Source organism: Rhinopithecus roxellana, chromosome 3 (assembly GCF_007565055.1).
Source record: "Rhinopithecus roxellana isolate Shanxi Qingling chromosome 3, ASM756505v1, whole genome shotgun sequence".
NCBI classification, from domain to species: domain Eukaryota; kingdom Metazoa; phylum Chordata; class Mammalia; order Primates; family Cercopithecidae; genus Rhinopithecus; species Rhinopithecus roxellana.
This window is the reverse complement of record NC_044551.1, coordinates 124,994,798-125,011,399: the sequence shown is the minus strand read 5'-3', so window position 1 is coordinate 125,011,399 and position 16,602 is coordinate 124,994,798. Positions and strand designations below refer to the sequence as shown.

The window sequence follows — 16,602 nt, the reverse complement described above, 5'->3', positions numbered from 1 at the left end:
CTCCCAAAGTGCTGGGATTACAGGAATGAGCCACCGTGCCTGGCCACCTAAATACATTTTGAGAAACATTTCAATACCGCCTTCATTGTTTAAACATAAAGTAACAATATTTTACTTTCTCCCATAATATATAACACTTATATCAAATATTTTTATATTTTTATATCAAATAATGTAATATTTGATATTTGATATAAAAATGCACTAATCATGAGGGAAAAAATCTAATTATAGCTGAAATGCTTCCTCCAATCCCCATCCCAAATTCTAATAATTGCTCCATGTTTAGCTACAGTTCCAGATTATTTAGGACATAATTTTTATTGACATTGGTGTCATCTATGGTTGGGTTAAAAAAACCAATTTAGTCCCCAAGACAATAATGTTCTTTATTCTCATTTCTTTCCAGACCGTCAGCCCCTATACCTTTGCTTGAGACTGTTTCCCTTTGCTTTTGATGACTGCAAACACAAGACTCCTTTGTTAAGAACTGAATGCATGTGACTGCACGTACCTGGCATTCATAGAGTTTCTTCCTTCCTTTTTTTGCCCCTACTCCAGTTTGGCATGCAGTGAGGTGACATTTAAGAGTGCTATTTCTAGCAAATCGTTCATGACAATTTGGACATTCAAAAGGTTTTTCACCTATTAGAGGGGAAAAAACATATGTCGGCAAATTAAGAAAAATCATAAGAGCAAATAATTTTAAATATTTACTTTGTTTTTTTGAGGGGACAATTTTAATAGTAAATTCCTAAAAGGAGAAATCACAATTCATAATTCAAATATTTTCACCATGTTCCGAAGACTTTTCTAGAGGTAGCAAAAATAATAAAATTTACTATTTAATTGTATCTATGCTTTGACAAAGATAAATATAATTTACATCTAAACTCTGTTCCATATTTTTGCACTTCTTAAAAAAATTATTTTTTTTCCCGTAGATAAAAATGATGATCAACCTCTTATTTCGCAGAAATGCATCATTATCCTTTCTGCATTTTTTGCACTTACCATGTGCTAGACCATGTGCTAGGTGATGAAGGTAAGAAGATAAACTGTCCTTTGCAAAAAACTTCCTATCAAAGGCCAAAGTATAAAGATGAAATACATGAAAATAAACAAATGCAATGCACTGTAAAATATCTGTCACAGAAAAGCGATGGAATATGTACTGCAGCAGCACAGAGGAGGGGGTCGATTCCGCCTGGAATGAAATAGGAGAAAAAAAAGAAAGAGGCATGGAGGTATAAAACAGCATGGTGGGTGAGGAGTAAGGATGGAGGAATCAGTGATGGAGATTCCCAGATCCCTGTCTTAGAATACCAATGAGAATAAAGAAATAGGACACAGGAGTCCATGTAGGTTTGGAACACGGTATGCTGGGAAAGACTATAAATTCAGTTTTGTGTCTGCTGAGTTTACGGTACTCAGAACAGAGTGGAGATGTCCAGTAGATAGTTGTAAAGATAATTCTGGAGCCAAATAGAGGGTGATTCATATATAAATTAGGGTCTTTTGTTTTTGTTTTATTTTTTTGAGAGAGAGAGAGTCTTACTGTCACCTAGGCTGGAGTACAGGGGCACAATCTTGGCTCACTGCAACCTCCACCTCCTGAGTTCAAGTGATTCTCGTGTCTCAGCCTCTGGAGTAGCTGGGATTACAGGTGGGGGCCACCACACTCGGCTATTTTTTTGTATTTTTAGTATAGATGGGGTTTCACCACGTTGGCCAGGCTGGTCTCGAACTCCTGACCTCAGGTGATCTACCCGCCTTGGCCTCCCAAAGTGCTGGGATTACAAGCATGAGCTACCGCACCTGGCCAAATTAGGGGTTAAGTGATAGTAAAAACCTTTAGGCAGGAAAACATTTCTGAGTATGTTGTATGATAACAAGAATCAAGGGCAGAACCCAGTGAAACACCAAGTTAAAACAGCAGGTAGATGAGCTAGCGAAAGAAATGAAACAGCCAGAAGTAGAAGGAAAGAAAACAAGGAAATGACTTTAACCAGTGATGTAACTGGATCAGAACGCCCACTGCCACGGAGCAAAAGTGAGTGAGAATCATGTCAATGAAAATAGTCAGTACCAAAGTTCTTTTAAGAAGGCCCAGAAGGCCAAATGCGGTGGCTTAAGCCTGTAATCCCAGCAGCACTTTGGGAGGCAAAGGCAGAAGGATTGCTTGATGGGAACAACCTGGGCAACATGGTGAGACTCCATCTGTGTTTAAAAATAAAACGGCTGGCCAGGTGTGGTGGTTCACACCTGTAATCCCAGCACTTTGGGAGGCTGAAGCGGGCAGATCACTTGAGGTCAGGAGTTCAAGACCAGCCTGGCCAACATTGCAAATCCCCGTCTCTACCAAAAATTACAAAAATTATCTGGGCATGGTGGTGAGAGCCTGTAGTCCCAGCTACCTACCTGTGAGGACGAGACAGAATGGCTTGAACCCGTGAGGCAGAAGTTGCAGTGAGCTGAGATCACACCACTGCACTCTAGCCTAGGCAACACAGCAAGACTCCATCTCAAAAAAAAAAAAAAACATAAAATGACCTACAAGAAGAGAGATGACTAGCTAGAGGGAAGCATGTCAATAATAGCATTCTTTTTTTTTTTTTTTGAGATGGAGTTTCACTCTTGTTGCCCAGGCTGGAGTGCAATGGCATGATCTCAGATCACTGCAACCTCTACCTCCCCAGGTTCAGGCAATCCTCCTGCCTCAGCCTCCCAAGTAGCTGGGATTATGGACGTGTGCCACCATGCCCAGCTAATTTTGTATTTTTAGTAGAGACAGAGTTTCACCATGTTAGTCAGACTGGTCTTAAACTCCTGACCTTAAGTGATCCACCATGGCCAGCCAATAATAGGGTTCTTTAAGCCAGGAGAGACATCCATTATTTATTTGTTGATGGGCAAAGAGGCAATGGAGAAAGGAGGTGGAATGATAGATGGGACATGGTTTTAGAGGGACATCAAGGCATGGGATCTAGAATTGGCTTTGAAGAAAAGGGAAACCTCTTTTTCTAGAATAAAAGAAGAGAGTATAGGCCAGGCACGGTGGCTCACACCTGTGATCCTAGCACTTTGGGAGACCGAGGCAGGTGGATCACGTGAAGTCAGGAGTTGGAGACCAGCCTGACCAACATGGTGAAACCCTGTCTCTACTAAAAATACACACACACACAAAATTAGCTGGGCATGGTGGTAAGCGCCTGTAGTCCCAGCTACTTGGAAGGCTGAGGCAGGAGAATTGCTTGAACCTGGGAGGCAGAGGTTGCAGTGAGCCGAGATTGTGCCACTGTACTCCAGCCTGGGTGACAGAGCGAGACTCCATCTCAAAAAAAAAAAAAAAAAAGAGGGGACAAAGATTACTGCTATTACAGTTAAGTTGGGGGTTGGAAGGTAAGTATGTTATCTGCTGGAGGAGGGGTGTGGGCAGAGGTCTTTGAATATACCCGGAAGTTCTGAAATAGCAATTAGGAAAAAGAGATAAATCAGACACTAAAGTGCTTAACTTAAGGTTTGAGATATGAATTTTCTCCAGCAGTCCTCAGCAACCAGCGGGTAGGAGTAAATAACTGAATGACTCCAGGATGGAAGGTGGAACCCCAGTAATGGGGAGGTCCTAGATGTCAGCCTTACACTTAAATACAATGACACAGTCAAGTAACTGAGCTATATGTATCATCTGATAAAACATTTATAGCTTATTTTGTACAATTTTTATGTGATGAAAAGTTAATTTGAGAGAAAAAGACCTAATTAGCTGGAATTAGTGTAATACAAAAACTATTCTCAACTACCAAAATGATGAGCAATATCACTAAATGAAATGGTTTAGCAGTTTTATCAATAATTTTTCATTATCAGTGAGACCTAGAAACAAACTGGCATAGCCTCTCCTTAAATGGCAATTTGATCATCTTTGTCAAGATATAAAATGTGCATATTATTAGGGAGGCTGAGGCAGGCCGATCACGAGGTCAGGTGTTTGAGACCAGCCTGGCCAACATAGTGAAACCCTGTCTCTACTAAAAATACAAAAAATTAGCCAGGCATGGTGGCAGATGCCTGTAATCCCAGCTACTCGGGAGGCTGAGGCAGCAGAATCGCTTGAAACCAGGAGGCGGAGGTTGAAGTTAGCCAAGATCATGCCATTGCACTCCAGTCCGGGTGATAGGGTGAGACTCTGTCTTAAAAAAAAAAAAAAAAAAAAAAAAGGTGCATATTCTTTGACCTTGCAATTCTGCTCTTAAAAATGAAATTACTTGAACATCTGAAAAGGCATATGTACGAGTATGCTTACTACAGCATAGTCTGTAATACCAAAAGCCTAGCAACAACTTAAAATGTTCATCAATACTAGTTGATGATACACCCATAGATTAAAATACTGTTCAGCCACAGGAAGAAAATTTAAATACTCATAAATGTTCCATATATTTTTCAAAATGACTCAAAGATAAACAAAATGGCATGACGCTGTACTACCGCATGCTCGTTTGTTTTTCCAAAAGCATGTGTGCCTGTGTGTGTATGGCTACCTGAAAATGCAAGGAATGTATCTGATAAATCAGAAAAGGATAGCAGTAGTTACTTCAAAAGACCTACTTGAGTAGAAACAAGACTCAGTTTTCATTGTGTGCCATCTGAGCTTTTCCCTATTTAAAAAATTTAGTAAGCTCAGTAAAATGTAGGAATAGCAACATATTAATTCTTTTACATGTGTGGACAGTACAGTTTTCAATGTGCTTTCACCATTTTCTTATTTGTCACAACCCTATAAAGTAGGTATCTTTATCCTTATTTACACAGACAAGAAAAGCCCAAAGATAAAGTGAACGGTCAAATTCATCATGCTGGCAAATGCTGAACTGGAGATGGAACTGAAATTCTGATTTCTGGACACACATTCCCTCTATGATTCCACACTACCTTTCTTGGAAACTAGGGAGTAGTTGTTTGAAAACATGGCTAAAGGTTACCTCTAGGTTCTCTTTTGACACTGTGTGTCCCACAGGTATATCTGTCAACATGTCTGGTATTTCCGTCCTTCCCCATCTGCTTACTCTTCTACATATTTTTTTCTAAGTTAATTAGCCTCCAGTGGCCATCCAAATCAGAAAGCTGGGAGTCACCAGCTCTCTTTTACTCCTACACCTCACTGACCACCAAATCCTACTGATTCAGGCTACGTAATGTTACTCAAATCTCTCTTTTCCACTAACACTGCCTTTACCCAACCTCCCATTCTGGTTTAGATTACTCGAAGATTCCTCACTGAGCTAGCAGGTTTCAACCCACTCCAATCTATCTTGCCAGTCATCTCTCTAGAATATGAATCTGATGAGCTATCTGCTTCGCTGAAACTCCTTTAAAATGACCTAGTCTTCCAAGATGTTATTCAAATTCATTTATGGAATTTATGAAAATAACTACATGATCTCAAACTCATCTCTCATTACTCTCCCTCTTTCTTACCCTTACACCACTCTAGATCTCCCATATGATGCCCAAGTGCATGCGACATGGTTAGCCCTTCCAACCCCTTTGGCCACATCTCCTGGCATTCCTCTACTTGGACCCAACCCTCTGGCCATAATGCCCTACTAACAGTGATCCAAACAATTTATTTCCTCTCATTCCTCTGTGTCTGTGTATGTGTCATTTCCTTTTGCCTGGAATACCTGTTTCCAGGCTAACTCCTCTTCCTTTCTGAGTCATCAAAGGCTAACGACCCCCGGAAGCCACCTGCTATAGTTTTAACGTTTGTCTCCTTCAAAACTCAGGTTAAAACTTAAACCCCAATTTGGTAGTATTGAGAGGTAGGACCTTTAAGAGGTGATAGGATCATGAGGGCTCTGCACTCATGAAGAGATTAATCCATTCATGGATCAATGAATTAATGGGTTATCATGGGAATGGGATGGGTGGCTTTAAAAGAAGAATAAGAGAAACCTGAGCTAGCATGCTCAACTTCCTCACCATGTGATGCCCTGCATGGCCTCAGGACTCTGCAGAGTCACCACTGGCAGGGCTCTCACCAGATGTGGCCTCATAACAGTGAACTTCTTAGCCTCCAGAACTGTAAGAAATAAATTCCTTTTCTTTATAAATTCCCCAGTTTCAGGTATTGTTATAAGCAACAGAACAGACTAAGATATCACCTTTGTCTCTTCCATCACCAGCAAGCAACCCAGGCAGGCATTCCCACAGGATTCTGCTTACTGTGGTCAGCACTTAGCATGTTACACAGATTGTACACGCTTGTTCCCCCCTCCAGCATATCCTGAGCTCCTTGAAGGCAGGGACTCTAAAACTGTTTTATATTCATGGCCTAGTGGTATATGGCATTATCATTACTATTTTCCAAATAAATTCAGAGGACAAAAAATAGCTAAAATTTTACAAATCAAGCCACAGATTACAGTGCATGCTTTAACAGCATACAGGAAACCAAACCATTGAACTAATAAAGATATGCAAAATATGAAACTAATGGGGTATACATTTTGAGAATAGGAAACAGGAAGAGGATTGTCTCCTGTCTTCAGTTTGTTACAAGGAAAAATTGTCCATTCTTTATTAATTTAAACATAGTTTAAAACTGCTTACAAACATACCTATTTTTATTGTGCTTCACTTTATTGGATTTTTTGAAAAATTGAAGATTTGTGACAACCCCATGTAAAGCAAGTTTACTGGTGCCATTTTCCCCAACAGCATGTACTCACCTCATGTCTCTGTGTCACTGTAATTATTGCAATATTTCAAATTTAAATTTAAATTTAAATTTTTAAATTATCATCTCTTATAATGATCTGTGATCAGTGATTTTTGATGTTACTACTGCAATTGTTTTGGGGTGCCCTGAACCACACCCATAACAAAGAACTTAACTGATAAATGTTGTATGCTTCCTGTTCCACCAACCAGCTTTTCTCTCTTCCCTCCCTCACTCCTCAAGTCTCTCTATTCCTTGAGAAGCAACAATATTGAAATTAGACCAATTAATAACCTTACAACAGCTTCTAAGTCTTTAAGTGAAAGAGTCACGTGTCTCGGCCGGGCACGGTGGCTCACGCCTGTAATCCCAGTACTTTGGTAGGCTGAGGCAGGTGGATTCCGAGGTCAGGAGTTTAAGACCATCCTGGCTAACATGGTGAAACCCCATCTCTACTAAAAAATACAAAAAAATTAGCTGGACATGGTGTCAGGCGCCTGTAATCCCATATCCTCAGGAGGCTGAGGCAGAGAATTGCTTGAACCTGGGAGGTGGAGATTGCAGTGAGCCGAGATCACGCCACAAAAAAAGTCACGTCTCTCACTGCAAATCAAAAGGTAGAAGTGATGAAGTCTATGAGAGCAAGGCATATCAAAAGTTGAGACAGGCCGAAAGCTAGGTCTCCTATGCCAGGTAGTTAAGTTGTGACTGAAAAGGTAAAGTTCTCTAAGGAAATTAAAAGTGCTACACTAATGAACATATGAATGGTAAGAAATCAAAATTGCCTTACTGCTGATATGGAGAAAGAGTGAATAACCTGGATAAAAGATTAAACCAAACAAACATTCCCTTTAGCCAAAGCCTAACCCAGAACAAGGCCCTTTCTTCAGTTCTATGAAGGTTGAGAGATTAAGAAGTTGCAGAAGAAAAGGTAGAAGCTATAAGAGGTTAATGAAATTTAAGGAAAGAAGCCATCTCTGTAACATAAAAGTGCAATGCGAAGTAGTAAATGCTCATGCAGAAGCTGTAGCAAGTTATCCAGAATACCTAGTTAAGATCACTGACGAAGGTGGCTACACTAAACAACAGATATTCAATGTAGACAAAACAGCCTTCTATTGGAAGATGCTATCTAGGACTTTCATAGTTGGTGAGAAGTCAATGACTGGCTTCAAAGTTTTAAAGGACAGGATATCTTTATTGTTGGGAGCTATTGCAGCTGTTGACTTTCAGTTAAAGCTAATCAGTCATTTATCACTCCAAAACTCCTAGGGTCCCTAAGAATCTTATTACATGTACTCTGCCTGGGATACAGAAATGGAAGAACAAAGTTTGGTTGACAGAACATCTGTTTACAGCATGCTTTATTGACTATTTTAAGCACACTGTTGAAACCTACTGCTCAGAAGACTCCTTTCAAAATACTACTGCTCAAAAACAAACAAACAAAAACAAAATACTACTGCTCACTGACAATGCAGCTGGTCACCCAAGAGTTCAGAGGGAGAGGTACAAGGACATTAATATTGTTTTCAGTCTGCAAACACAACAGCTATTCTGCAGTCCACAGATCAAGAAGTAATTCTGACTTTCCAGTCTTATTAAGAAATACAAAGCCACACCAGAGATGTACGCACGAAGAGGATAAAACCGTGTAAGGACACAGAGAGAAAGTAGCCATCTGCAAGCCAAAAGGAGAGATCTCAAAAGAAACCAACAGACTGATCTTGGACTTCTAACCTCTAGAACTGTGAGAAAATGAATTCCTGTTGTTAAAGCTAAAAACAAACAAACAAACAAACAACAACAAAAACAGGGCTGAGATGGTGGCTCATGCCTATGTTCCAAGCCTAGGGAATGTGATGAAACCCCGTCTCCACAAAAAAACAGAAAAATTAGTTGGACATGGTGGCACGCATCTGTAGTCCCAGCTACTCAGGAAGCTGAGGCAGAAGGATCACTTGAGTCCAGGAGGTTGAGACTGCAAGTGAGCTATGATCGTGCCACTGTACTCCGGCCTGGGAAACAGAGCAAGACCCTGTTTCAAAGGAGAGAGAGAGGAGAGAGGAGAGGAGAGAAGAGAACAACTATCTTGGAACTAATTACTGGTATAGAAATTGGTTGAAGTTAAAAAACAATGAAGTGGGGGTTCAGTTTGCTTTACATGTTCAACTGTTCCTCCAATGGGTATATGGTTCAGTAATTTATAACTACTTAAATTACTTATATCATTTCTAAGGGAAAGACATACAACATAATGTACTTAACTCTATATTCTGCTGTCCAATCCAAAATAAAAAATCTAAGACCTGAGAGGCACATTTAAAGATGTCCAAAATGGTCCGTGTTGTCCTATTTTCTAAGAGGTAAAAGTCAGTAGGTAATGTTTGGGTAAAAGAGGTAACTGCGGCTACTTTCACATTCATAGGCTATAAAAGCTACTGATTATCTGCTGGGGTATTGGAAACTGCTATCAAAGTTTGCAAGTTACTTACCAGCGTTTGTTTTTGTTTTGTTTTTTCTTTGAGACGAAGTTTTGCTCTTGTTGCCCAGGCTGGGGTGCAATGGCGCGATCTCGGCTCACCACAACCTCTGCCTCCCGGGTTCAAGCAATTCTCCTCCTTCAGCCTCCCAAGTAGCTGGGATTACAGGCATGTGCCACCACACCTGGCTATTTTGTATTTTTAGTAGAGATAGGGTTTTGCATGTTGGCCAGGCTGACCTTGAATTCCTGACCTCAGCTGATCTACCTGCCTCGGCCTCCCAAAGTGCTAGGATTACAGGCATGAGCCACCATGCCTGGCCACCACCGTTTGTTTATTGTGCTGCTGGTATAACAATCGTTTTGCGTAATTAACATACCACAAATATGTTCACCAACAGACTATTGTTTTCTAAATTTTCTAAACCAAAAATTATAACTATAGGCAGTTTCCAAATATTATATAAAACAGGTAGGTGTCCCTTGGTATATGCGGGGGATTGGTTCATATAGCAAAATCCACGCACACTCAAGTCCTGCAGCCGGCCCTGTGGAACCACACATACTAAAAGCTGGTCTTCTACATACATGGGTTTTGCATCCTGGGAATACTATAATTTTGATCCATATTTAGCTGAATGAAATCTGTATATAAGTGGATGCAAGCATGGATGAACCCATGTTGTTCAAGAGTAGACTGTATATACATATGTTTGAAAACAGAAACCATTTTCCCAAAAGATTTCATGAACGCCTATTAGTTATCCAAACTAGTACCTTAAAGACTTCTAAATCCATACTGGGTTAAGTACAAGATCCCTTTGCTATTCCTGTATTTATTCAGTCCTTGAATACTGACAATAAGAGTTTGGACAGTGAGGGGGATAACATCATCTGAATCTATGTGATTCCTTAATTTCAAGTGATGTATACCAAGTGACAGTGAGAAACCTATTTTTAAAAACTTTTACCAGAAGCTCTCCAAACTCCAGCATCAAAGAGAAAGATTCTGAATACTGTAGGATATCTATGTTGTATTTACTGTATTAACAGTCTAAACAGCCTTAACCACCACATATAACAAAGACTTGGGAACAAATGTCCAGAAGTCTGACACTTAGCATGCTGTATTAACCGCTCTCTCCATACCCTTGTAATAGTACGTTTAGGGACTATCCAAGATTCAATTTGTTGGTGGTAGCTACTGTGTCTGGTGCAGGAGACCTAGTAAAGATTGTTTGGGGAGTGGGAGCAAGCATGAGACCTGAGCAAGGTCAGGGACTCTTGACAGGAAGATGACTGGAATAGGGGATGAATAACTGTGGGAGAGGCCCTGATGTAGGTATCTTGGGACATTTCTATCATGCTTGCATGGCTCCCAGGAGAAGTATAAAAACCTTATTCTCCTTAGCTCCCTGGATGTCCGCCAGTCCCAACATATTTGCTGTTGAAAAGGTGGAGAGAGATGGACATATATTACCTACTGTGCCAAAGCAGGTAATTCAATGTACGTTAAAAAGTATAAACAAGGGCCAGATGTGGTGGCTCATGCCTGTAATCCCAGCACTGGGAGGCTGAGACGGGCAGATCACAAGGTCTGGAGTTTGAGACCAGCCTGACCAACATGGTGAAACCTCGTCTCTACTAAACATACAAAAATTAGCCAGGCGTGGTGGTGCTCGCCTGTAGTCCCAGCTACTCGGGAGGCTGAGACAGAAGAATGACTTAAACCCAGGAGGCGGAGGTTACAGTGAGCCGAGATTGATGCCACTGCACTCCAGCTTGGGTGACACAGAGAGACTCCATCTCCAAAAAAAAAAAAAAGGAAAAGAAGTATAAACATGCCAGGGATTGCATTTTCTTTTTCTTTTTTCTTGAGTTTTGCTCTTGTTGCCCAGGCTGGAGTACAATGCCGTGATCTTGGCTCACTGCAACCTCCGCCTCCCAGGCTCCAGCAATTCTCCTGCCTCGCCCTCCCAAGTAGCTGGGATTACAGGCACCTGCCACCACGCCCAGCTAATTTTTTGTATTTTTAGTAGAGACGGGGTTCCACAATGTTGTCCAGGCTGGTCTCGAACTCCTGAGCTCAGGTGATCCACCTGCCTCAGCCTCCCAAAGTGCTGGGATTACAGGCGTGAGCCACTGTGCCCAGCCACTTTTTTTTTTTTTAGATGGAGTCTCACTGTCGACCAGGCTGGAGTGCAGTGGCACGATCTCGGCTCACTGCAAGCTCTGCCTCCCAGGTTCGAGCGATTCCCCTGCCTCAGCCTCCGGAGTAGCTGGGACTACAGGTGCCCGCCACCACGCCTGGCTAATTTTTGTATTTTTAGTGGAGATGATGTTTCACCATGTTGGCCAGGCTGGTCTCAAACTCCTGACCTCGGGTGATCCACCTGCCTCAGCCTCCCAAAGTGCTGGGATTACAGGTCATGAACCATGGCGCCCGGCCATCAGGGACTGCTTGTAAATGTACTCTAAGTAACACAACACAAGAAATGTAAAAATAGAAATGGTAAAGTCTCACTATAAGATTTAATTATTTATAATCTTTAGGAAATAAACCACAAACTATTTTCTCTATTTCTTTAAAAAATACAAAAATTGGGCAAGGCATAAAAATAACAATTACTTCCAAAGTTGATACTGACTTGTATTTAAAGCATCAATATTTGAACAAGTAATACTATAAACAATGTGTACTTAGCCTACACATTAGAGATAATACATTAGATGGCTTCTGAGGCACTATTTTTTAAAAAAGAATTTATATATTTAAATTTGAAGTGCATGTGGGAAAAAAAAATATCTTAAGAAAGTATTTGCTAATTACCTGTATGTTTTCGAAGATGTTCTTTAAAATGTCCAAAATGGTCAAACTGTTTCTCACAGTACTGACATACATGAATTTTTTTCCCAGTTCTTTGCTTCTTACTGACTCCACCTTCTTCAAGGTGGTAACAATTTAGGTGCTGTTTCCATGCGCTCTCTCGAAGATACCGTTTATTGCATATTTCACACTTGAAACTCTCTGTGGAGTGTGATTTCATGTGTTCCTTAAAATGGTAAAACAATTTAAATGAACGGTTACATTTCTCACAATGGAACAAGTCCTTCACATGTGACAGCTGAAGTTCCACAATTTCAATACCTTCTACCTGTTTGCTCGTGGGGTCAGATGGACAGCCATCTTCTTTTATCTGCCCTTTTCTGTCACCTTGACGGTACTTGCTGGTAATATCTGCCAACAATGCTAGAGCAGAATCATCAGAGGAACCTGTGCTCTGTATGTACTTTACGGATTGCTTGGCAGAAGCCATTTCCTCTAATGTTTCGATGCCTTCATCTTCTACTTCAATGGTGCCTTCGGCAATCTCTACCTCAATTTCAACAGGTTCTGATTCTGCAGATGGCAATGACTCAGTGATAACATTTGAAGTTTCTGCAATCTTCCTTTTTTTTGCCTCATTTTTTCCTGTGGTATTTTCCTCTAATGGAGCTGAGTTTTCTTTGTTCCTGAAATACATAATATAAGGGTTTAAAAAATGTAAGAAAATCCCAGCAGGCTTTTTTGAAGAAACTGATAAAGTGGCAATAAAATTTATATAAACAGTTAGAAAACAAGACTGCAGGGCTTATCCTATCTGATTTTAAGACTTACTATAAAGCTACGGTAATTAAGACAATAGTACTGGTGAAAGCATAGACACGAAGATTAATGGAATAAAGTCCATGGAAATTGACCCACGCTTAGTCAACTGATTTTTTTGGGGGGGGAAAAAGGTGCCAGCCAGGTGTGGTGGCTCACGCCTATAATCGCAACACTTTGGGAGGCCAAGGCAGGTGGATCACCTGAGGTCGGGAGTTCGAGACCAGCCTGACCAACATGGGGAAACCCCATCTCTACTAAAAATACAAAATTAGCCAGATGTGGTGGCATGCCTGTAATTCCAGCTACTCAGCAGGTTGAGGCAGGAGAATCGCTTGAACCCAGGAGGCGGAGATTGCGGTGAGCCAAGATCGCACCATTGCACTCCAGCCTGGGTGACAACAGTGAAACTCTGTCTCAAAAACAAAAAGTTCCAAGGTAATCATTTAACAGTGGTGCCGGAACAAGTATGTGCACGGGAAAAACAAACCTCAACTTTTACCTCATATCATCCATGAAAAGACTCAAAATGGGTCACAGACCTAAATTTAAGAATTATTAAATTTCTAGAAGAAAACAAAGACCTTAGTGACATTGGTTAGTGAAAGATTTCTCATTCTCTCACCCAGGATGGAGTGCAGTGGTGTGATGTTGGCTCACTGTGGCTTCAACCTCTTGGTCTCAAGTGATCCTCCCACCTCAGCCTCTCAAGCAGCTGCGACTACAGATGCATGCCATCACACTCAGCTAATTTTATTTTTCATAGAATTGAGGTCTCACTATGTCACCCAGGGTAGTCTGGGCTCAAGTGATCCTCCTGCCTCAGCCTCCAGAGTGCTAGGATTACAGACATGAGCTACTGTGCCCAGCTGAAAGATTTCATAAACAGCACACAAAAGACAGAAATCAAAACAGCAAAAATTGATAAAATTGATTTCATCAAAATTAAAAACTGCCCTCTGAAATACAGTTAACAAAAAAGCAAGCCACAGACCAGAGGAAAATAGTTGCAAACATATATCTGTCAAATATCTTTTTTTTTTTTTGGAGATGGAGTATCACTTGTAGCCCAGACTGGAGTGCAGTGGCACGATCTCAGCTCACTGCAACCTCTGCTTCCCAGGTTTAAGTGGTTCTCCTGCCTCAGCCTCCTGAGTAGCTGGGATTACAGGCTCCCGCCACCATGTCAGGCTAATTTTTGTATTTTTCAGTACAGACAGGGTCACCATGTCGGCCAGGGTGGTCTTGAACTCCTGACCTCACGTGATCTGCCTACCTCAGCCTCCCAAAGTGCTGGGATTATAGGTAAGAGTCACCGTGCCCAGCCTAAAGATCTTATATCTAGAGTAAAGAAAGGATTCTCACAACTCAATAAACTCAGTAAAAGACGACATCTGTTGGGAGACAATTCTGAGTCTCTTCAATTTCCTCACATCTTGTGAACTGAAAACTTTTGTTTTGGACTTTTCAAGAATGTATGCAGTATAGTATAGTAGAAGAAAGGGCAGGATTATTGTTCAATATAACAAAGAGAATGCCCCCCCCCCCCCCCCCCACCTCTGGGAAAAAGGTTAAAAGGATTGTTTGTAGCCCACTATAAAAAATTTGGGATTCCTAAGCTGGAGATTCTGTCAGTTACTATAGAAATCAATCATATGCATTCGCCTGGGCCACTCTATGTCACTCTTGGGGGACTTGAGAAGGTAAAACTGGTATAAAAATGAAATTTATACTGCTTGCTATGTAGAGAGTAATAAAATCCTTTCTTTCTGACTCAGAAGTCTTGTATCTTCTTCCAACATCCATGACACTGTGGCAGGAAAACTTGCAGGCTTGCAAGTAGAATAAAATCTCAGATCCCTCATAGCTCTTGCCAGTTTTTTGGCATTGAGAATAAGATGCTGGGGGAAAAAAAGGCTTTCTGGAAAAGGAAGGATGAGGCATCACAGAGCAACTGATCAGACTTGAGGGAAATCCACCGGAACCAGCAGCAAACATGTTGACTACATTGTACAGTCAACAAAGCAAAAAAATGGCCCTCTACTTTACTGCCTATTATTATGGGTTGAATTGTGTTTCCACAAAAGGTATGTTGAAGTCTTGACCCCTAATATCTGTGAATGGGCCTTATTTGGAAATAAGTGTGCACATCTGGCCGGGCACTGTGGCTCATGCCTGTAATCCCAGCACTCTGGGTGGATCAACTGAGGTTGGGAGTTCGAAACCGGCCTGACCAACGTGGAGAAACCTCATCTCTACTAAAAATACAAAAACTAGTCCGGCGTGGTGGCACATGCCTGTAATCCCAGCTATTTGGGAGGCTGAGGCAGGAGAATTGCTTGAATCCGGGAGGCGGAGGTTGTGGTGAACCAAGATCCCGCCATTGTACTCCAGCCTGGGCAGCAAGAGTGACACTCTGTCTCCAAAAAAAAAAAAAAAAAAAAAAAAGTCTGGCACGGTGGCTCACGCCTGTAATCCCAGCACTTTGGAAGGCCGAGGCAGGCGGATCAACTGAGGTCGGGAGTTTGAGACCAGCCTGACCAACATGGAGAAACCCTGTCTCTACTAAAAATACAAAATTAGCCAGGCATGGCAGTGCATGCCTGTAATCCCAGTTCCTCGGGAGGCTGAGGCAGGAGAAATCACTTGAACCCAGGAGTTGGAGGCTGCAGTGAGCTGAGATGGCACCACTGCATTTCAGCCTGGGCAACGAGAGTGAAACTCAGTCTCAAAAAAAAAAGAGGTTATTAAGATGAGCCTTAATTCAATACAACTAGTGTCTCTACAAGGAAGAAGAAACCAGGACACAGGAGAAAGCCATTATGAAGACAGAGAAGATGGCAATGGGAAGATGAAGGCAGAGATTAGAGTTCTGCTACCATAAGCTAAGAAACACCTTTTAGCCAGAAGCTAGAAGAGGCAAAAAGGATGCTCCCTCTAGGGTCCTGGGAGGCATCATGGTACTATGAACACCTTGATTTCAGACATTTAGCCTTCAGAACTGAGAAACAACACGTTTCTGTTGTTTAAAGTTACCCAGTTTATGGTACTTTGTTACAGTAGTAGCTTTAGGAAACAAAAGTACCTATAAATGAAGCAAAACTTGGAAAGTGGTTGCAGGAAGAGTACTAGGCAGCAAGTTCAAGAATAGCTGCTGAAATGGTGCCCTGGTTATTGCAAACTCTTCTGTGGGAGAAAGAGAGACTCTTTTATCAATCTGGTACCATGTCTGCCCCATGATTAACCATACTAAGATTCATTGGGAATGGGTGGGTGGGACAGAAGGTTCTGCCTCTTTTCAGACAAGTTACAATAATATGCACCTACAATGAATGTAAAAGAAGGGAAATTTGTGATTGCTATAGGCAGAAGCCAGGTGAGTCACGGCTTTGGCCGGTTCACATGGGAGATGAGGGGAGAACATAATACTTATCAAGGAAGAATGTGAAAACCTGGGCTAGCTTTGGGCTCAGTTCTTCCTGCAGTTTATCATGCCCACCTTTGATTTATTTGGAGAGGACAGTAAAAGGTCTCCAGGTTTTTTTTTTGCAGTCAAGTCTTGGCTTTTGTAAGGGCCCTCTTTGAGAGATGTCTTTAGATAAGACATCTAAACCATAGATAAGATACTACATAGAGAGAGCCTTCCAGTCCAAAATTGGGTTTACAATGCTGATGAAGATTCCCACTGGGGAATGAGAAAAGGATCCAAAGTAATATGAATTCTTATGGTCAGTGCTGCTGAAAAGCTCC

At 41.4% G+C, this 16,602-nt stretch overlaps 1 protein-coding gene across 18 annotated transcripts in view; it reads right to left on the bottom strand.

The window, feature by feature from the left end:
* ZNF131 (zinc finger protein 131) overlaps positions 1-16,602 on the bottom strand; it is a 122,435-nt gene that overhangs the window by 2,318 nt on the left and 103,515 nt on the right. For 10 of the 18 annotated variants that reach the window (XM_030927173.1, XM_030927174.1, XM_030927176.1 and 7 more), the window contains 2 exons: positions 12,037-12,719; positions 515-645 (listed from right to left, as the gene is read on the bottom strand). In XM_030927173.1, the coding sequence (XP_030783033.1) occupies positions 515-645; positions 12,037-12,719 (814 nt within the window). The remainder of the gene's footprint in view (positions 1-514; positions 646-12,036; positions 12,720-16,602) is intronic. The other 8 variants (XM_030927175.1, XM_030927183.1, XM_030927189.1 and 5 more) reach the window with 2 other exon arrangements.